This window comes from Tetranychus urticae, chromosome 1, assembly GCF_039701765.1.
Source record: "Tetranychus urticae isolate SD_2017Ah chromosome 1, NJAU_TeUrti_SD_1.0, whole genome shotgun sequence".
NCBI lineage: Eukaryota > Metazoa > Arthropoda > Arachnida > Trombidiformes > Tetranychidae > Tetranychus > Tetranychus urticae.
The window spans coordinates 9,934,231-9,954,952 of record NC_142958.1 but is presented as its reverse complement, the minus strand read 5'-3'; the positions used below and the strand labels follow the sequence as shown (position 1 = coordinate 9,954,952).

General features: G+C 36.2%; 1 protein-coding gene across 2 annotated transcripts; it reads right to left on the bottom strand.

Annotated features, from left to right (window-relative positions):
* Positions 1–12: 12 nt before the first annotated feature.
* On the bottom strand, positions 13–18,304 carry LOC107370078 (uncharacterized). Of its 2 annotated transcripts, none has more exons than XM_015938059.3 (9): positions 18,107–18,304; positions 16,563–16,860; positions 16,325–16,468; positions 13,896–16,067; positions 9,265–13,615; positions 2,968–9,160; positions 2,667–2,864; positions 2,401–2,526; positions 13–2,299 (listed from the first exon to the last, which is right to left on the bottom strand). In XM_015938059.3, the coding sequence occupies exons 2-9, from the start codon at positions 16,594–16,596 to the stop codon at positions 953–955; spliced, it is 14,565 nt and encodes a 4,854-aa protein (XP_015793545.2). In that variant the 5' UTR covers positions 16,597–16,860; positions 18,107–18,304; the 3' UTR covers positions 13–952. The 2 variants fall into 2 exon arrangements, with proteins under 2 accessions (XP_015793545.2, XP_015793543.2); XM_015938057.3 differs by having other exon boundaries at positions 13,896–16,070; positions 18,107–18,259.
* Between the last annotated feature and the right edge of the window lie 2,418 nt (positions 18,305–20,722).

The following is a 20,722-nucleotide window of genomic DNA, read 5'->3' as shown; positions in this document are numbered from 1 at the left end:
TATTGAGATAAATTTATCAAATTTTAAGCACTATGTGCAATTTTATTTTCAATTTTATGATCAAAGGATTTACAAGGAACAGAGGATGAATGAGAAAGATTGGAGGGGAAAGGAGATTTATTGTGACAATTTTGTTTGTTTTTAAGTTGTTGCGTGAATTTAGTTTGTTGTTGTTTCTATACTTAATGAGATAGCCCAATAGATCAAGTTGTGAGAATAAAACAAGATTAAACTGAAGATATGAAGTTTATGAGAAAGGGTTGTTGGGATTATTGCCGATTCTTGCCGTTTAATATAATGATTGGTGAAATAAACAAGCAATGCGCATGAATTATAAACGAAGCAGCAATTAATAAAAAATACGGCAATATAAATAAAAGGATGAAAATTAAGATGCTCAGCAAATGATGAATTGGGACTTGAAAATGTGTTTGATTTAAATCTAAAGATGAAGATGAAGGTGAAGGTGAAGATGGCAATGAAAATTATGTGAAAGAAGAATAGTGATCCATGATCCTGGTTAGATGAGTGAAGATGTTGTCATTTAAATTGATGATAGTAATGATGATGATGATGTTGATGTTGATGACAGTGATTGAGATAAAGGTAGAGATGAATAAAGTCGGAATGTTTACAATCAACGCTATTTGATTAAAGACTGGTCATGATCTTCAATCAAGGTAAACAAATATGGTACCATTTTATTTGATATAATGGTCAATGTGAGTTCGGCAGTTAATAATGAACTTACTCAAGTAAATCAGTTTATGTGCCTTTTAAATGCTAAAATTAACAGACTGGACTTTTCCCTTCGTGATGAATAAGGAAAGATACAGCGAAAGTACAATGTGAGCCTCACAACATAAAATTATCACAGATTTTTTTGCCTTACAAGCAGTTCTTAAGAATAATTAAGAGTTTCAAATTCATAGTTGCACTCTTTTTTGATGACTTATCTGACGCCACTTTTCATATTAGATTTAACATTAGATCGCAGTTTGCTCTTTTTACTAGCAGTATCAACTAAGGAATCTGTATCGGTGTCGAGATTTTCATTTGAGTCTTCCAAGTCTCCATTGAGATCATCTTCGTCATCCTCTTGTCCCATTAATGATCTTAAGCTTTCATCATCTGAATCAGCTAAGCCAGCAGCTCCAGTCATGGATGGAGTCATGGTGGGACCAGAAATGTTTGAAGTTGACTTAGCTTGTTGAGGTATAGAGTGAGTTGGACTTTTCATAGATGAAGCGGAAGATGACGACCCTCTTGGATGTTTAGATGAGCTAGGAGTTGGATTTGTGTTGGGTTGGCTGGAACTCGAACTTGGACTGTTTTTAGTTTTAGCATGACTGGAGGAGGATTTGGAGCCCTTTGCAAGAGAAGGAGATGCAGATGATGTGGTGGTTGTTGTTGAGGTAGATGAAGTTGTTCCTAACCCTGCTAAATTACCTAATCCATTCATAAATCCACTTTGTGCTAAAGATGCGAAAGGAGAGGGAGGCATAGAGAATCCTCCAAGTCCGAGATGACTGTAAAGAAGACTATTTGAATAAAGGAATGGAAGAGAGTTATAAAAGCTTGCAGGGTCATTCAAATTGGGGCTCGGGTTTTGGTTCGGGTTTTGATTCGGATTTTGGGTAGCATTTTTGGAGCTTGAGTTTTTACCACTTTTATGACTACTGGATCCAGATTTATCAGAACTACTCTTATTTTTATCTGCACTGCTGCTTGAAGAGCCATGATCTTTCTTTTTACTACCTTCAGTACCAAGCCCTGGGACTGAGAATGGATTGAAACCAGAATTCAATCCTAGGCCTGGAAGGTTGAAAAGTGGATTGGCTAAGCCCATTCCGAATGGGAAAAGCATTGAAGAGGCCGCATTTGCTGCTGAACTAGTTGATGTTGTTGCTGCTGAAGATGATGATACATTATTATTGTTACTTCTAGATCCTGATGAAGCAGAGCTCATACCAGCTGCTGCTGAGATAAAGTTTGGATCCATGAGCATTTTATGGAAAGAATTTGATAGAAGATTAGAATTTCCTCCAAATGGATTGAGAGTAGAAGGTGGAAATCCAAAACTGGAACTTGTTGCAGGCGTGGTTGAAGTTGTCGCTGATGATATAGCGGTAGCATTAGCAGCTGCTTGGTTAGCTAATAACGAAGCAGCTGTTGCCCGACGAGGACTCAACTCATTTGTACTATTTTTAGATTTGTTGTTACTACTTTCTCCTGATTTGCGATCACTTGTTCGAGTTCGGATAGTGCTCGGAGCAGGAACATCTCTTGAGTGTGAAGACTGGAAATTGAGAGCAAAAAAGAAAGGTTATAACCAAATAAGATGAAATTACAAGACATTAATAATGCTCATTGATTAAGTTAAAATATTATAATACATACCGATGCTTTAGAGGATGAACGGCTATCTCTAAGTAGATTTGCGTACTTGGGATCGAGTTCGTACATTGGATTTTTCTTCAAGAAATCAGGAAGTTGCTTAAGAGTTGGAGCTTTTGATCCAGAGAGCTAAATTAGATAAGGTAAAGAATTCAAATTAAAACTCATGAGAAATTATAAAAACCATTGATAAGACAGTAATGCAACAAAAGTTTGCTTCGCAATAATTAATGCCTTTGCTTTTAATAAATATAATTAAGAAATCATACCTTCTTTCCATTTAGTCTATTAACTAATGGGATATGTTCATCAGCGGAGAAGCCCAGTGGATTAGCCAACGATTGATGGCTTGACATTGGTGCTGGTGGTGGTAAGGACTGTGTTTTGGGAGGTGTATGTTGAGGAACATCTACCTTTGAACGACGAGAGCTTCTTTTCCTGTTATCGGGTAGCTCTAAAAGCTGCGTCTGGAGATATTCAAAGAAAATATTAAAATGAAATGAGATATTATGTAATGAAGTCAGACAGAAAATTAAAATTTTGATTTTAGATTTGATGAATTTGACTTACATTAGCTGATAAGGGAGAAGAACCAGTTAAATTTGCAAATGCACTAACAAAGTTAGGATTGGTTAAAAGCTCGGGATGTTCTTCAAGGTATTTCTTCAATTGAGTGGTTTGGTCCAGAAAACTTGCATCTAATTTGGGTAAATTTGATGAGAGATTTCCTGCAATATCAGCTGATACAGATTGTTGTCGAGATGATGATGTTGATTCTTTGTGTCCAGAACGAGGTGGAAATACTTTAGGAGTAGCAAAGTTTGCTTTTTCCGGAGGTTTCATTTGCATATCTCGTGCAAGAGATGCGGACATTGAAGACGAACGAGAAGAGGAATGAGCTGCTGGTGGTGTTCTAGTACGATCTTTTGAACTTGATGAACCTCGTGTTTCGACCTTATCCAGTTCAGAACGCGCTTTTAATTCTCTAGCAGCGCCCATTGGACTTGACAATTTAGGTTTCTCTGGCACTGGATCATCTTGTTTTTCTTGCTGCATCTTCTTTCGTTGCAACAAGTTAGTTGCAAGATCATCTATGCGTCTTCCAATACGTTTACCTGATTTGCCTCGACTAGTTAAAGTTGGTGAAGTTAATGGTCCGGAGGCTGAGGAGTCATCCTCTTTGGAACGATCTGAACTAGAATCTTTCCTTATGGGACCGCTCAAGTCAAGTACTGATGATAAGGATACAGGTGTAGATGATCGTTTAACCACCTTATCAGGAGGTGGCAATGGCTTAGATGCAGGAGTCATTGGCTGTTGACCAGGTACTGGTTTAGCAAATTTGAGATCCAATGTGTCGAGATTTGGTGTGCGTTTAGTGTTTGATGAAGAATGGGCAGGTGGTGGTGCTCCTTGTGACTTACTGGATTTGTTAGCATGGTCAGATATTGGAGAAGTGAGAGGAGTTTTAATGGACGATAAAGAAGCGAAAGGATGCCCAACAGTTGGTGGTGGAGGTGCATGGGAACGAGATTTGCTGGATGAACCATGTGAATGAGAATGAGCCATAAGAATCGAAGATCCTTTATCATCATTGGCCATCTCATTTCTGAAGTTAGGAAGAGACATCGAAAACAAAGGAGGCAAAAAGGGAGGAGTATTTGCCAACATTTGACTGCTGTGTTGAGACAGGTTCTTCTTTGATGATTGCATTGGAGTGTCAGGTTGAGAAAGTAGATTTCGTAATTTAACTCTATCAGGTGGATCCATTTCATAACGACGTCTTCGTCGACCTCTTGATCGAAGTCGACCTCCAGAATCAATCATTCCAGAAGCATTGGCCACATCAAACATGAATGGATCAGGTGATGGTGAAACTGATTCATGACGAGGTGTATTGTCAGGAGTTGCTTGAGGTGTAGGCTCTCTACTCATACTAGAAATGCTCACTGGAGAAGCAGCTCGAGGTGAACTATCAGCTGTTGCAATACTTGGTGTTGATGGTACAGTTGCAAGAGCGGTAAACAGATTTTGTTTACAGAAAGGCCATTCATTCTTTTCAACACAATGACAAATTTGCTCTAAACGTACAATAAGTACACGTTCTTTTGGCCATCGAATGAATCCACGACTTGCGAAATTATCAGCTGATTGTGAAAAGAAGTTAGGATCGTTCTCTAAAATATTGCCAGAAGCAACTTTAGATTCGACTGGAGTTGTTTCGTTTTTCACAATAGTTATCTCCATATGAGTTGGATGAGATTTCTTTTCGGCTTCTGATTCAGATTTTACCTTTGATTCTTGACTTTCGGTAGATTCATCTAACTCTTTCTCTTTCATCGAAGATTCGTCAATTTTTTCTTTTGAATCATCTTCTTTTTCGGCACTCTTCGAAAGATCGTCAGCCTTTTCTAATTCATTTTCATTATTGATCTTACTTTCTTCTTCAGGCATCTTTTCACTGTCCTCAGCGCCATCAACTTTGCTATCTTCTGGTTTCTCTTCAGAATCCTCAACATTGGAAACTTTACCATCCTTTTCTTCTTCCGTTTTTGGTTCCTCTTCTGTGTTTTCTTTTTCTTTTTCCTCTTGAGCTTCTAACTCATCCTTTTCTTTAGTCTCATCAATTGATTTATCAACATCCGAAGGAACTTGAGATTCTTCAGCGTCTTCTTTCTTTTCTCCAGAAATATTATTTTCCGATGATTCACAAGGTCTCACTTGATCTCCGTCCACAGACATATCTGCCTGTTTCTGTAAATCATCTTCTTCTTTGGTAGATCGCTTCTCATCTTCTTCGTTGGAAACATTTTCTTGGTCTTTCTCTTTTTCCATTTTTGAATTTTCTTCGTCGCTAACTTTTTCTTCAGCTAACTCCTCTTTTTCTTCTTGATCATCTGATTTAGATTGAGACTCCTTTTCATTAGTTTCATCAACGTCCATTTTTTCAAGATCTTCTGGTTTACTTGAAGATTCATCCTTTGTCTCTGATTTTTCTTTCTCTTCCACCGATGCTTCTTCAGCTTCAGCTTCATTTGATTTTAAATCACTAGATTGATCATCTGAAACTTTGGCATCGTTTGATTCGGATGGTATCTTTTCATCATCAGCGACTTCAGTTTTAATCTCTTCACCATCGTCAGATTTTTTGACTTCTTTATCCATTTTATCTTCGATATTCTCTTTGATTAATTTCTTAACACTTTCTGACCCTTTTGGACTTTGATCCTTTGTTTTGGGTTTCGCTTCAATTTTATTGATCTCAAGTGTTGTCTCTCTCTTTACACTTTCCTGGCTTTGTTTAACTTCTGCCTTAGATTTAGATTCAGCATCATCATTACGGAATATTTTCATAAACGATAATTCAGGATCATTCATAAGGTTTATGTCGAGACGATTCAAACCATATTTAGCAGCTCCTACTAAAAGGTCTTTATCATGTCGACCACATATCCACCAATCAGGAAGATCAATTGATGTTTGACAAAGAGTTAACCTGTCATCAAGTTCAGGATGAGGTAAAATATCCTCTCGAATTTTACACAAAAGCTCGATACGAGCAAGAGCACGAGTAGCTTTATCTTCGGAAATAGGATCCACCAAATAATTGTAATTCTCTTCTTCTTCTGAGAGTGAACGTCCAGTAACTTTTTTGCACATAGCAAAAAACGATTTAAAGTACTCAGTTAGAGATTCATCAGATTTTTTGTCCAGTTTAGACAACAATCTAAATCTGGACCATTCGTATTGGTTGGTATCCTTGTTATACTCGACACCGAAAGAAATGATTGTTCTGTAAAAATCTGAGTCATCCTTTTTGGACCACCTTCTTTGTGCAGCTTCACGTCTCTTCTCCCGCATAACAGCTTCATTACGTTCAAGTCGCTCTTGCTTTTTAACATTTCTTTGGTATGCTGATATCAAATTTCGGAAACGTTTATTCAAATCACCAGGTAATGGAAAAGGCATATACTCTTCATTACCGCTTGGTAAACCTTCTTTTCCTTTAGAATCATCTTTCGGTGCAAACTCGTTATTTACAACTTCGGAAGCTTCGTTTTCATCATCATCTTCTTTGTTGATATCATCAGATTGAAGTTCAGCAATTAAGGCTGTTCCATCTGGAGGACCACATCGAGTCAGAAAACACAAAGCTGGATCTAAACGCATACGATTATAACGATCATAACCGTGTTTGTAAACTCCCATGAGCAATGATTTATCAGCATCTTCATCCCACCATGGTGGTAATCCTGGATAACCATCTCGAATTGGAGGTGAGAAAGGAGCATCTCGATAAGAAATATCTTTACAAATCTTATCACTGAGTTCACCAAATATCTCAGTCTTTAAGTACCATAGAAGTTTAAATCTGAGCAATATTTTGTTTGATATTTTGATAACGTGATTTCGATAATCTTCAGGTAGCAACAAGTCAGGGTTGTATAAGTCTTCTTTTGCCCAGTCATATGATATTAAGGAAAATTCAGGTGCTTCGTTTGGTAACATGGGTTGGACAACTGGTTGAGCAATTAATTTTGATTTCTTTGATCTTCTTCGTGATGAGCCTGAAGATGGAGATGGAACTATATTCTCTTCTTCGACACTTATTTTGCTCACTTTAGCATCTTCCACTTTATAATCACTAGGAGATATTATGTCCCAATAAAATGTCAGCTCTTTCTTCTTATCATCACCACGACCATTTTGAAGACACTGAAGCATAATTACTTGAGCAACATGTTCAATGTCCTGAATAGTTATGTGTCTTTTGAAAATACCAGTCTCAAGGTATTTATCCCATCGTCCCCAACCATAACAAAGTAAACCTTTCTCGACTTGATAACATTCTGCTTTGGTCCAATTACCAGGTGCAAAGTCTTCCATAAACTCATCTTCTCGTTCACGACCTCGTTTACCTTTCTTCAACTTGAACTTAGTTTTTCCTCCACGAGTTCGGGTTGAAACATTCTCTTCGTCCTCATCACTGGAATCAGCATCAGAAATCTCCAACATTTGCTCATCTTGACCAAATCTTTTGGTTTGTGTTCGACGTCGAGGTTCTTGGACAATTAAATCATTTTTACCAGTCAACTCATCTACATCAAGTTGAGCCTTCTTTGCCCATTTTTCCCAGAAATTAGGATCATCTATTTCAATGTCAGATCTATTATCGGAAGCAGCAAAAGATGCTTTAGAGAAAGTACTTCCTTTCTCTTCGCTTTCCAAAGTAATAATTTGGGTTCTACGTTGTAAAATTTGCTCAATGTCTTCTTCACAAAATTTGTCACCAGCATTATCATCGTCCATGATGGCTCCATAAGCTCCTTTTCGGAGTAAGTCTTCTACATCACTCTTTGAAAGGCCATTCTCACCTAAGCCAGCTGCATTGGAATTCATTGATTGTAAAACTGCTCGATCCAAACCAAGTTTCAAAGAAGCCTTGTCAAACATTTCACGTTCATAGGTGTTACGACAAATCAATCGATAAACTTTAACCATCTTTGATTGACCAATACGGTGACAACGAGCTTGTGCTTGTAAATCGTTTTGAGGATTCCAATCAGAATCAAAAATTATCACAGTATCAGCTGCAGTCAAGTTGATACCAAGACCACCAGCTCGGGTACATAATAAAAACACAAATCGATCAGATCCTGGTTTTGAAAATCTGTCAATTGCTGCTTGTCTCATGTTACCTCGAACTCTTCCATCGATACGTTCAAAGGGATACTTCTTCTGACATAAATAATCCTCTAAAATGTCCAAACAACGAACCATTTGAGAGAAAATTAATACTCGATGTCCATCTGCTTTCAAACGAGGCAACAGTTTGTCAATAAGCACAAGTTTACCAGATGCATGGACAAGTGCATCAAGAAGAAAAGTTGGAGAATCTCCTTTATTCTGCTTGTATTCATGAATTATTTGTTCTTCGGCTCCATTAATCAGGTAAGGATGAATACAACATTTTCGCAGTTCCATCATAGTATTCATCAAATTTGGAACATTAGTTTTACTATTTCCTTTGGTCAAAAATTGGAAATTTCTTTCCAAAATAGCTCGATAATATTTCTTTTGTACATTAGTAAGTTCAACCTCAATGATGGTCTCTTCTTTAGGAGCTAAACTCTTTTCAACATCTTCCTTCAATCTTCTCAACATCATTGGTTTGAGAAGAGCTTTCAGTTTATCAACTTGATCTTCAGTCTTGAGATCACCAAATTCGGCCATAAATACTTCAGAAGATGAAAATTGATTTGGTTCAAGGAAATTAAGTAAACTAAACAATTCTTCTACATTATTCTGTAATGGTGTTCCAGTAAGAAGAACTCGATGTTCCATATTTAAAAGTCTTAATCCTTCGAGTAATTTACAATTTCGATTTTTCAATCGATGAGCTTCATCAATGATACAAGCTCTCCAATGGATTTCACGAAGTTCAAGGCAATCAGTGAGAACAATTTCAAAGGTTGTTATCATAACTTGAAACTTGTAAAAACCTTCATGTCTTTCACCATTCTCTTTCTTGTAATACATTTCATATTCTTGTAACATATTACGACTTGCTGAACTTCCATGATAAGTAATAACATTAAGATCAGTCCAAGTTTCAAACTCACGTTGCCAATTGCCGATAGTTGAAAGTGGGGCAATAACTAGAAAAGGTCCAGTAACTCCATATTTGAACATTTCTTGAATAAAAGAGATTGATTGAATGGTTTTACCAAGACCCATTTCATCGGCAAGAATACAATTTCGACTGAAATGAAAAGACAAACAAACAAAAATCAAATTGATATTCAATCCATAAAAGTTATCCAATAAAATATAATAATTAAGGATAATTTTGCTTATTTGACTTACCCATTATGCCAACAAAACATTAACCAATTAACTCCTTCTAATTGATACTCTCTCAAAGTATTGCCTGCTTTATAAGCAGGAGATGAGTCCAATTTTTTCCATTCATTGGCTTTAGGTCGTTTCTTCGGTTTCCATTTATCTTTTGGAGGTGGACTTTTAAACTTCCAAAAATGAGCGATTTTCAAAGGATCTAAATCATCTTCGAGTTCCCAAGTACTTTCTTCGTAAGGCAATGCTCTCCATTTAACTAAATAATGACGAGTTGTTTTCTTTCGTAAAACTTTCTTCTTACGTTTAACTGGTAGTACATTTGATTCACTTTCAACTGGAACTTTATTTTCGATATTTTCCTTTGATTCGTCTTTAACGTCGTTTAATTGACTTTCATCAATTTTAACTTCCTTCTCGGTAATTATTTGATCGTCTTCTGGTTTTTCTTGTTCCTCGCATGGAATTTCATCTTTCTTTTCACCAGAATTATCAACAGACGGTTCTCCAATTACCTCGGCAGAGATATTTACATCGATATTGGTATCTATCGTTTTGGCAATTTCTTGATCAGATTTATCTTCAGTAGCTTCCGAAACATTTTCAGATTCAAAAGATTCGCTTTTGGTCTGTTGTTCATCACTTTCAGCTACTTTCATTTCAATTTCTTGACTTTGAATTTCAGTGTCACCTTGTTTTTCGTCTACACAAGGCTCATTTGTGGGATCAGTCTCGATTTTAAGACCAACTTCATCGTCAATTTTGTTGTCAGCTTCGATCTTAGATTGTAAATCACTAGATTCTGGCATTATGGGAACAGCAGCAATTGTAACTCCTGTATCTATTGATTCACATTTCATTTTCTCAGATTCATCACCTTCTTCAGTTTTACTTTCTGGATTCAAAATAACTGGTAATATATCAACTTTAGTGTCACTTCGTGAATCTTCGTCGTCGTCATCGACTTCGACTTCTTCTTCAATTGTCTCTTCAATTTCTTGAACATCCAAAATACGATCCACTTCGGTATAATCAGGATTAAAAAGTTCATCATCCAAGAAATTTATGTCAATTTCACTTTCCTTCTTTTGTTTCCATCTTTTAATTTTTTGATTTACTCTTTTGTCTCCCATTTCAAGCTCTTCTTCAGTTCTCCATTCACAATGAAGATAAGAGAGATTCTTGTATTTTACATAATACTCTTCCACTTGAATGGTTTGTACTCCATTCAGATCTTCACCTTCTTCTGCCTCAAGTTCTCGTTCACCCATTCGTGAGCTCATAATCTTCTCAACAACCATTGTATCTTCACTGATTTTGGTCACTTGAACATTACTATCAATAATTTTCTTGTCACTTGGTCCTATTGATCCATCTAGCTTAGCAGCTTCCAATGGATCTGCATCATCAGCTGAAAGGTCTAAATCAATATCATCCGTATACTTTTGTCGTTTAGTATTACGAGCACTTCTGCGTTTTAATGCTGCACTGTCAGGATCTTCTGGAGACGGTGGTGGTGTCTTTTCAATGTCTGATGCATCTGAAGATCCAAGTCGCTTTCTTTTCTTTGATTTACCAAATTTAAGCGCCAATTTGGGTAATTTCTTTTTACTTTTACCAGAATCATCTTTCAATTTTGGTTTTGCTCTACTTGGTCTCTTTTTCTTTCCGGAAGATTTTGATTTGGTCAAAGAAGTATCTTCAATGTTTCCCAATGATCCATCAAAAGTTGTATCTTCGGGTGCATTTTCAATCTCACCAATCAGTGGAACACTGATTTCACCTTCAACTAAAGTATCATCACTTGGTTTTACTTCGTCTTCTTTCTCTTCTTCATTTACTTTCTTTTTTGGCTTCTTCTTCTTCTTCTTCTTACTTTTCTCTGGATCATCAGCTGGTCCTTCTATAATAGCACCAACTTCACCAAATTCTTCTCCTGCATCTTCGTTTTCTTCTTTCTTCTTTCTTTTCCGTTTCTTCTTTTTACTCCCTTGACCATCTTCCGAAAAAAAAGTCTGATGACCACCTTCACTCATAAAAGGACCTTCATCAAAAGGAACACCATCCTTCATATCTTTAGCTTTTCTTTTCTTGGCTTTCCTTTTAACTGGTGTACTGGAAGGAGTTTGTTCTTCATTAAACTCCATTTTACTAATAACAACACTATCATCACAGCTATTTTCTGGTAATTGTGGCGGTAAATCAGGAGGTGGAGGAAGTAACTGAGGAGCTTCAACTGGTGGTGGTGGAGTTGAACTTTGATTTGGAAAATTTTGATCCATCGATGATAAATAATCTTTGTGCACAAAACTTTCGTTGCAAAGCTCTTGTTGCTTTGATTCTTGTTGTTGATGTGGTTCGTCACTATGCTGCTTAGGTTCATCTTCATGTGATTGTTGCTGTTGCTGTTGCTGTTGTTGTTGTTGTTCATCTTGATTTATATTTACATTTTGAGTCATTGAGCTTTCATCTCCCGTCACACCGAAAAAATTTCCACTTGTAGTATCAGTTAAATTTGGATCATGAAATGCATTACTTGTATCATTCATATCACCAGGTTGACCCTCATTGCTACCTGTACTATTAATTGTTTCAGATGAAGAAGATTGAGTCATTGTTTCATCACGCAATGATTTAGAAAAATCATTCTCCACTGTATTATCATTCGATAATTCAAGTTGTTGAGTTTGTCCAGCACTTGTTTCCTCGATATTTTTATCTAAATGTTGCTTTGGTTCTTGTGATTGCTGGGACTGCGGTTGTAACTGTTGCATCTGTGATTGTTCCTGTGGTTGTGCTTGATGTTGCATTATATCAGGATCTTCATCAGTTAGTGTTTGTTGAGGATGTTGTGGTTGATTAAGTTGTGGAGATGCATCTTGGACGTGTTGAGAATCGTAAGACATTGGACCATCAGGAGGCAATGGTTTATAAGTTGCTTGTTCATTAACTGGAATTCTTGAAGGATCAGGAGGAGGAGGATACATCATTTCATTTGATAAATCTGGACGATGTTGAAAGTCAGGTGGTGGTAATTGACCATACATGTCTTGACTATGAGGATTCATTTGATGGGGAAGTGGAGCATGTTGAGGAGGTGGAGGTGGATAAGACATTCCTCCACTCATATTAGAGTCCATACTCATTTGGCTACCAGGTCCTGGATATGGTGAACCTGAACTCATTACATTTGGATACATTTCATTTGGATTACCACCCATTGAATATGAATTATCATAACCAGGTGTCATAGAGCCAGGCATAATGGGTGAAGGTTGTATTGGTGATGCGCCCATACGAGATTCAGGGGAGCTTCGCGCTCCTCTTCCTCTACCTCGAGTACCAGCTCCTTTAGGTGCTCTAGGAGCTCGAGGTTTCTTCTCTTTCTTGGGTTCAGATGGATCTTTCCTTGGACGACCTTTACCCTTCTTCTTAGCTATTGGTGGCTCTTGATCAAAAGTATCACCATATGGATCATAATTTTGACTCATGTCATTATTTACAGAACCACTTCCATATTCATTTTGATTCATTTGGTTTCCCATCATTCCTGGAGGCATTCCTGGACCTTGATTATAATTCTGACTATACATCATTGAATCAGGACCCATGTATGATGCATTCATACCACCATCATTGCTCATATTCATATCATAACTTTGATTATAACCACTACCATAATCCCAACTTGACTGAGGTTGAGATCCTGGTTGTTGATTCGAGTACATTGAATTATCTGATGATGATGATTGTTGTTGTTGCTGTTGTGGTGCTTGCTGTTGACCCATACCGTAACTCGGTTCATTAGGACCAGACATGTAATTTGAATGGTATCCAGAATCTAATCCTGATCGACTAGGTGGACCAGGAGGATTCATATTTTCTTGAGATGATCTTGTTGTTAATGTTTCATTTGATGGAGTGTTTGTACGAGAATTTCTGTTATCTCCACCAGCATTCGATGAACTTGATAAAACACTATAAATATTAGAATTCGATGTATCATTCCCTTGTTGTTTATCATTGTCACCTTTACTTTCAGAGCCACTATCATCTTTAACAATTTGTGGTGATCCAAAAGAAGATGTCTTATTTGCTTCGATATTCCGGAAATTGAATGGAGACATCGGTTGTTGAGATTGCTGATTAGAGCTTGAATTACGAGGAGACATTACATTCTTATTTACAATGTCTTGCTTCGAGCTTGACTGGGTTTGATAATTTGAATTATCGATAGAAGGAGAGCTTGCAGAGTAACTCTGGTTATCAAACATGGAATATTGCTGTCCAGTCATTGAGTTTGAATTATTATTAGACGTTGTTGACGTCATCGTGTTGGGACCGACAGATTGACCAGTCGATGCTACATAATCAAAGACAATAAGGAAATAAAATTATAAAAAAATAAATTATTAGTAATTGACAATAATTAAAGACAAAATAAAGTATCAACATTATTCAATTGAGTTAAAGAAAGTTCAAGAAAATTTCACTTTCTTGCTATTATTTCCTCCCAAATGATAATGAGTAATCAATAATAAAGTAGCTAATAGATATGAATCATCATATTTTAAACATTATAATCATTATATCTTTATATTATAATATTTATAAATTATGCATATAATTTTTTCTCTACTTACTCAGAGTTCTAGAGATACCAGGGGATGGAACTTCTTTACTTTGAGATTGTGTGTCAATTTGAGATGCTGGTGAATACGGTATCGATGAATTCATAGGTGATTGAGTATTTGACATGGAGTTTGAGCCTTGACCAGTTGTTGGTTGACTTCCTGCAGTTGGTGGTCTCCATGAAGAAGAGTTATTTGGTGGATAACCTGAGTTACCATAATAATTTCCAGAGCCTGATGAAGTTGGCGATGGTGATGGAAATCTTGGATACATATTTGATGTTGATTGTTGATCTGACTTTTGAGCTTGTTGTTGTTGCTGCTGCTGTTGAGGTGCATGAATATTGCTTCCAGACATTGTTGGATAATATTGATTGGAAGAGCTGCTGTTGTTTGACGATGAAGATGCCGATGAGATTATCGAAGATATTGAGTTAATTTTATTTGTTGGAGCCGCTGTTGATGAAGACGAATTAAGGTGAGGCATGACCATTTGTTCCAATTGTTGAAGACTACTAATTGGCGTTGATTGATGTGAAGTTACAGGACCATGAGATGATTGTGATGCTGATGCAGATGCCGATGATGATGATGATGATGATGATTGGGATGCTGGTGCTGATGCTGAAGATGAAGATGCATTGTGAGATGATGATTGAGATGCTGGTGCAGATGAAGATGCTGTTACTGAGGAAGATGATGATGATGAACCTGGAGGAGGAGCAGGTAAACCACTTGATTTTGTAGCATTATTATTATTATTATTATTATTGGTACTACTATTACCAGGAGAAAGTCCTGAGTTAGGACTTGTTAATTGACCCGAGCTTGGATAACTATTTGTTGGACCTGATGTTGACAATGTTGTTGTACCTCGATCCGGTGTTCGTGATGTTGGTGGCATCGGAGAGCCTGCTGGTGGTGTTGGTGTTGGCCTACGAGGTGACATACTAGCTAATGAAGATGCACTAAATGGTGGTCGATAACCTGGACTGTTGGGTCCAGTATTTTGACCACTTGTCGATCCTGGACCCATAGTGTAGGGTGACAGTCGACTTGAACTATCACCATATCCTTGACTCACACTATAACCTTGATATTGTTGTCCTGGATAGTTCATTGAACCAGGAGTGTTACTAGATAACATACCTGCAGCACTCGATGAGCCTGGACCAGCTGAAGGATAACCCAAAGATGTATAATGTGGTTGTCTAGAGTTACTGTTTGCACCGATTGAATTTGGATCAGGTAATCTAGATGATCCTGAGTTTCCTGGTACATTTTGACTATTATAAGACGATGTTAAATATGGTGACATCGATGATGCTTCGGATGGAATGAAACTAGTCAACGAGGAACTTGGTGCAACTCTATCATTACTAGAACTGTAATACGGTCTGGTGGGTTGAGCTTGTGACTGCGATTGTTGTTGTTGTTGCGATGACTGTTGGGTTGGTAGAGGCTGATGAGATTGCTTAGTTGGTTGCTGCGAGTGCAGAGAGCCATAATCACTGGCACTATGTCCAAAAGGAGGTGGTGGTGGAGGCTGTTGCTGTTGTTGTTGTTGTTGTCGATTAGATCGACCACTAGTACTTGTATGAGGATGAGGTGGTGGTGGTGCAACAGAACTTGCAGGATTATATCCGTATGGAGGTCTTTGTTGTACATGACTCATTCCTTGATTGTGCCAAATTCTTGCACTAGGTCCACTTGTTGGTCCTGGACCGTACGAAGATGGATATGATCCTGGGTATCCACTTCCTGGGCCTGGTCCTAGTATCGGTGACAACATTCTTTGATCATTATAACCACTCATTAAACCACGATTTTGATAACTATTAGAACTTGATAACTGTGTTAAACTGGATTGAGGCACTATTCCTCCATTGTGTTGTGACATTCCACCCAGAGAAGATGGTCCGCCTGGTCCACCACCCATGCCTGGTACTGGATAACCACTATTACTGTGACCATAACGAGAATCATGTGTAGGATAATGACCACTTCTCATGGCAGATTGTGCAGCTCCTCCAGGAAAACCACTACTTGCATATTGATCATGCATTTTTGACGCATCACCAAGACCAGATGGGCCGCCTAAATGTACCAAACCCGAACCAGAAGAACCTGGAGGCATACCGAATGGCGGTAAGGATCTTTGTGGTAATCCATGAGTGTTAGGACCTGCTTGGAAAACAAAACAAGCTTTAGTAAGTATATTTCATGTATTGGCAAATAGAAAAAAGTAAGCATGATTTTCCCACTGGATCAGCTGTAATAGTGTTTCTACAATTAAATAAATGATTTGTATCAACTATACACTACTTAAGTCTTATTTTTGTCTTAAACAAGCAACATTCACAGAAAAGATATTCAAAAACCTATATTTATGAAGCTAATTATGCAAAAGTTCAATATTGCTGCGAGAATCATCAACTCACCATGTGGAGGAATCATTCCATAAGCGGGACTACCAATACCCATTGATGTCATCACTGAGTTGTTTGATCCAGGAGGTTGTGGTTCAGGGCCTCCAGGATTACTATTCGATGGATTACCAGTAAGCCCATAACTGGGATGGTATCCTAAAAAGATACAAGACAATACAAACATTTAATTGATTAGATAATAATGAATGTCAAAGATAAAAGTCAATAATAAATTAGTAAAAATACTCACCGAAGCCATCACCAAGCAGCTGGTAGTTGGACATTGACAGTGGGAATTGAATTCCTTCAGTTCAATATACAAGTTAACCAATAAACAACCATCTTATTTAAGACCGGCAATGTAAACATTAGAAATAACCTCCAATCATTGAATAAATACTTTTAAAACCATGTGATTTAAATATTTTTGTCGTTAATTAAATAATAGATTTACAATTTATCACAATTTACATTTGATTTTACTAATAATGGTGGTTATGAATTCAGCGGTTAGATGAATAAAAATTTATTAAACTTGTTCCTTAAGCCTGTAGACAGAGATAGTAAAAAGATGTTATGATGAGAAAGAAAACAAGAAAGGGGATGGAAAGGAGATAGAGAATGAGCATTTGTATGTAGAGACACCAGAAAAAACCAAACAATTAATGGGTTGTTATTAGGAGTTTGGTATTGTAGAAGATACAAAGAGTAAAGTAGGAAGAGACAGCAATTTGGAAGGTAAAGACAAAAGTGTTGCCTTATCCCACCGGAGGGCACAAATTGCAAGAAAATCAAGAAAAAGTCTTTTGCTTCAATCAAATTTGTTTATTTTGCGGCGGTTAATTTAACAATATTTTTATAATTTTACTTTATTAAAACACCTTCATTCAATTTTCCAATTAGCCCCCTCCAGTGGGATAAGGCAACACTTTTGTCTTTACCTTCCAAATTGCTGTCTCTTCTACCTTACTCTTTGAGAAGATAGGTAAAGAGGGGGAGAATAAGAGAAATGAGAAAATAAGAGAGACATGAGAGTGTGTGTATGAGAGAGAAAGAGAGAGCAAGCTGCAGGAAAGGGAAAGATGAAAGACAGAAGTCACTGATCTTCAGATCATCCAAGGAGGAGCTAATAAGCTTTTACAAATTTCTCATAACAAAACTCTGAGTTAAATTTTATCATTTATTCAACTGATAATTTCTATAATAATGCTGTCAATTAAATTATTACATAATCAATTTCATAGCACAGGATTTCATTTAATATTCAACTAACAATATCATTTGTACATTCAAGTTTCATGTAAAAAATCAACAAGATTTCAAATTGATCCGTAAAAAATATGATAAAAGCTCTTAGAGTATAAATAATTTCAAGATCAATCAGACCATCATGAGAATACTATAAATATGACAAAATGGTATCATAAATAATGAGATGAAAAGATGAGAAATAATCAAAAAACTATAAGCCGCAAAAACCATTTCAATAGGTAAAAATAAAATGTTTGTAAACAGAACATGAAAAGGCTGAAAATCTATCATTATTTTTAAAAATTCGTTTTATGTCAATTCTAGATATGCTTATCATTAATAATATAAAATATGATTGAACAAAATAACTGCTAATCAACATGACAATTTAATTTTTCTCTTGTTTTACATTTTTCATACTCATTTCTTCTCTTCTTCTTCAGCTCCAGCTTCTTTTCTTCCTCTCTCCCCTTTACAACACACACACAATTTCAAGCTCTCTTCTAGATCCAAGAGATGAAATGGTTTAAAAACCCTACTTACCTATCAAAGTATTAACCATCAAATTTTTTTATTTTATGTTGTCCAACTTATGTTGATTTGTTTACACAATAGAAACACTATTAAGCATAATTAAACAATTTACTTTAAATTAAATAAATGACAATTACCAATGTATTAAACCAAATCTTGAATGGATAATAAACCCTATCGGAGTAGTCAGCAACCATTTCAGTTTGACACATTAGTATTAACGCCATCTACTATATGCAACTTTATCTAATTTTACTTTAAAATGTTGATTTCACTTTTACCTGCAAAAAAATTGCGCTGGTTTTAAGTAGATTGTCAGGTAAATGGGCATTCTTCATCAATCTAGTGATGCATCGAAGAATAATTGTTGATGTGGAAGTTAGAAGTAAATTTTTCTCGAAAATGATATCATACTGCAGTTCCTTATACAAAGAGTCCTTATTGTCGAAGAAATGATTATTATAAGCGATATTATTCTTGAAATATCAATGCAAAATGGCCAAATCAAGAGAAATGTCGAGAGATAGATCGAAAGAAATGTCAGTGTGTCAGTTCAACTCTTCATCTATCACCATAATCAAAGCGAACCGTTTTCCCGTAAATCGAAGAGCTGTTGTTGAATAATGGCTTCTATTTCCTACTAAATTAAGTACATTTGTTTAGTTGTACCTAACCCTGATTGTGATTAAAAGTAAATGAGAAATCAGTTTTGTAAGAAAAAATTAGTTCTATCGATTGTACAAAACGCTATCGAAATCCGTACTTTAACGAGATTTTATTAATTTTATACAGCATCGAAAGTAAAGTTAGAGCTGGTTACGTTATCTTTTGCACATTGTTTGGTAACCAAGCATATTTTAGTAGTCAATTTTTGAGATTAATAAACACAATCAACAACGATTCAATGCCTTAACCAATGAGCCTCGGGTTGATGTTGATTGTGCTTAATTTATCTCTAAAAATTGACTACTAAAATATGCTTGGTTACCAAACAATGTGCAAAAGATAACGTAACCACCTCTAACTTTACTTTCGATGCTGTATATACGGCGATTTATTAATTCTTCTGAGCCACAGTTTTTGAGGAAATCGAGTCCAAAGTTATAACTTCGATCGCCTTTTATGCAATTATGAAGGCAGATTTTTCCACGAAACTACTTTGCAATCATTAAGCTTTTGATGCTTAACCTGAAAATGTACTAATTTAGAGAAATGAAGTTTTCTATTTTCTGTAAAGCAGATCATTTCGGTTTTCATTTAAACCTGTCGCATTTTATGACCGTAGCCATTAGACAGCCCAAACTTAGTATTTGTCGATAAAAAGTAATAACAAACACCATGAATCGAACACTCAGCACAATTTCGCAACAGTTATCTTGATATTGACCATTAGACTGCGAACTTTGAACATCGATATTATATGAACAGCGTCACCTAGAACCAACATTCATTGACCAAACATTAGGTTTTATTGTGGACTGTTACTTTATTAATTTTAGATCACACAAATAAGTTATAATATTGGACTAGTTTTGATGTTGCATTTGAGACCTGAATTATAAAGTTAAATGTTTTCTCAAACCCAAACTGACACAGATTGGCAGAAATGGACAGAAATCTAGATTTTTACCTCTGGTGACTTGTAGGCCAATGCAAACTGTGTCCATATGTACGATTGAAAAATTTCCTTGATTCAGAGTTTTCCTGAAAATCGAGTTCGAAGTTATAACTTCGATCGCCTTTTATGCAGTTACGGAAGCAGATTTTTTCATAAAACTTCATTGCACTCATGTAGTTTTTGATGGCCAATCAGAAAATGTACTTGTTTTAAGAACTAAAATTTTCTTTTTCTGCATAATCGATCAAGTTCGATTCTCAGTTAAACCTGTCGTATTTTGTGATCGTAACAATTAAAAAGCTGAAACTTAATATTCATCGATAAAAATTGATGGTACACACTAATATTTGAACGTTTCTTCTGATTTCCTTACAGTTCTCGAGATTCTGACCATTGGTCTGATAACTTTGACCATCGATATTTCGATAATGGCATCACCTACAATCCCCATTCTTTGATCAAACATTAGATTTCTTATTGGTCATGCCATAAATGACAGAATATCCAAGAAAATCCATTTAATTCATTTAATAAACAATGTTCAGCTAACACATCATAAGATTTATTCTTATTTAGTTTTAGGTTGAATTTGGGTTTGAGAAAACATTTAACTTTATAATTCAGGTCTCAAATGCAACATCAAAACTAGTCCAATATTATAACTTATTTGTGTGATCTAAAATTAATAAAGTAACAGTCCACAATAAAACCTAATGTTTGGTCAAGAAATGTTGGTTCTAGGTTACGCTGTTCACGAAATATCGATATTCAAAGTTCGCAGTCTAATGGTCAATATCGAGATACCTGTTGAGAAGTTGTGGTAAGTGTTCGATTTATGATGTTTGCTATTAATTTTTATCGACAAATACTAAGTTTGGGCTGGCTAATTGTTACGGTCACAAAATGCGACAGGTTTAACAGAAAACAGAAAAGTAAAAATACACAATTAGAAATGCGAAGAATGCTTCGTTAATGAATCAAATGAAGATCGGGAAAAACTTTTGCGA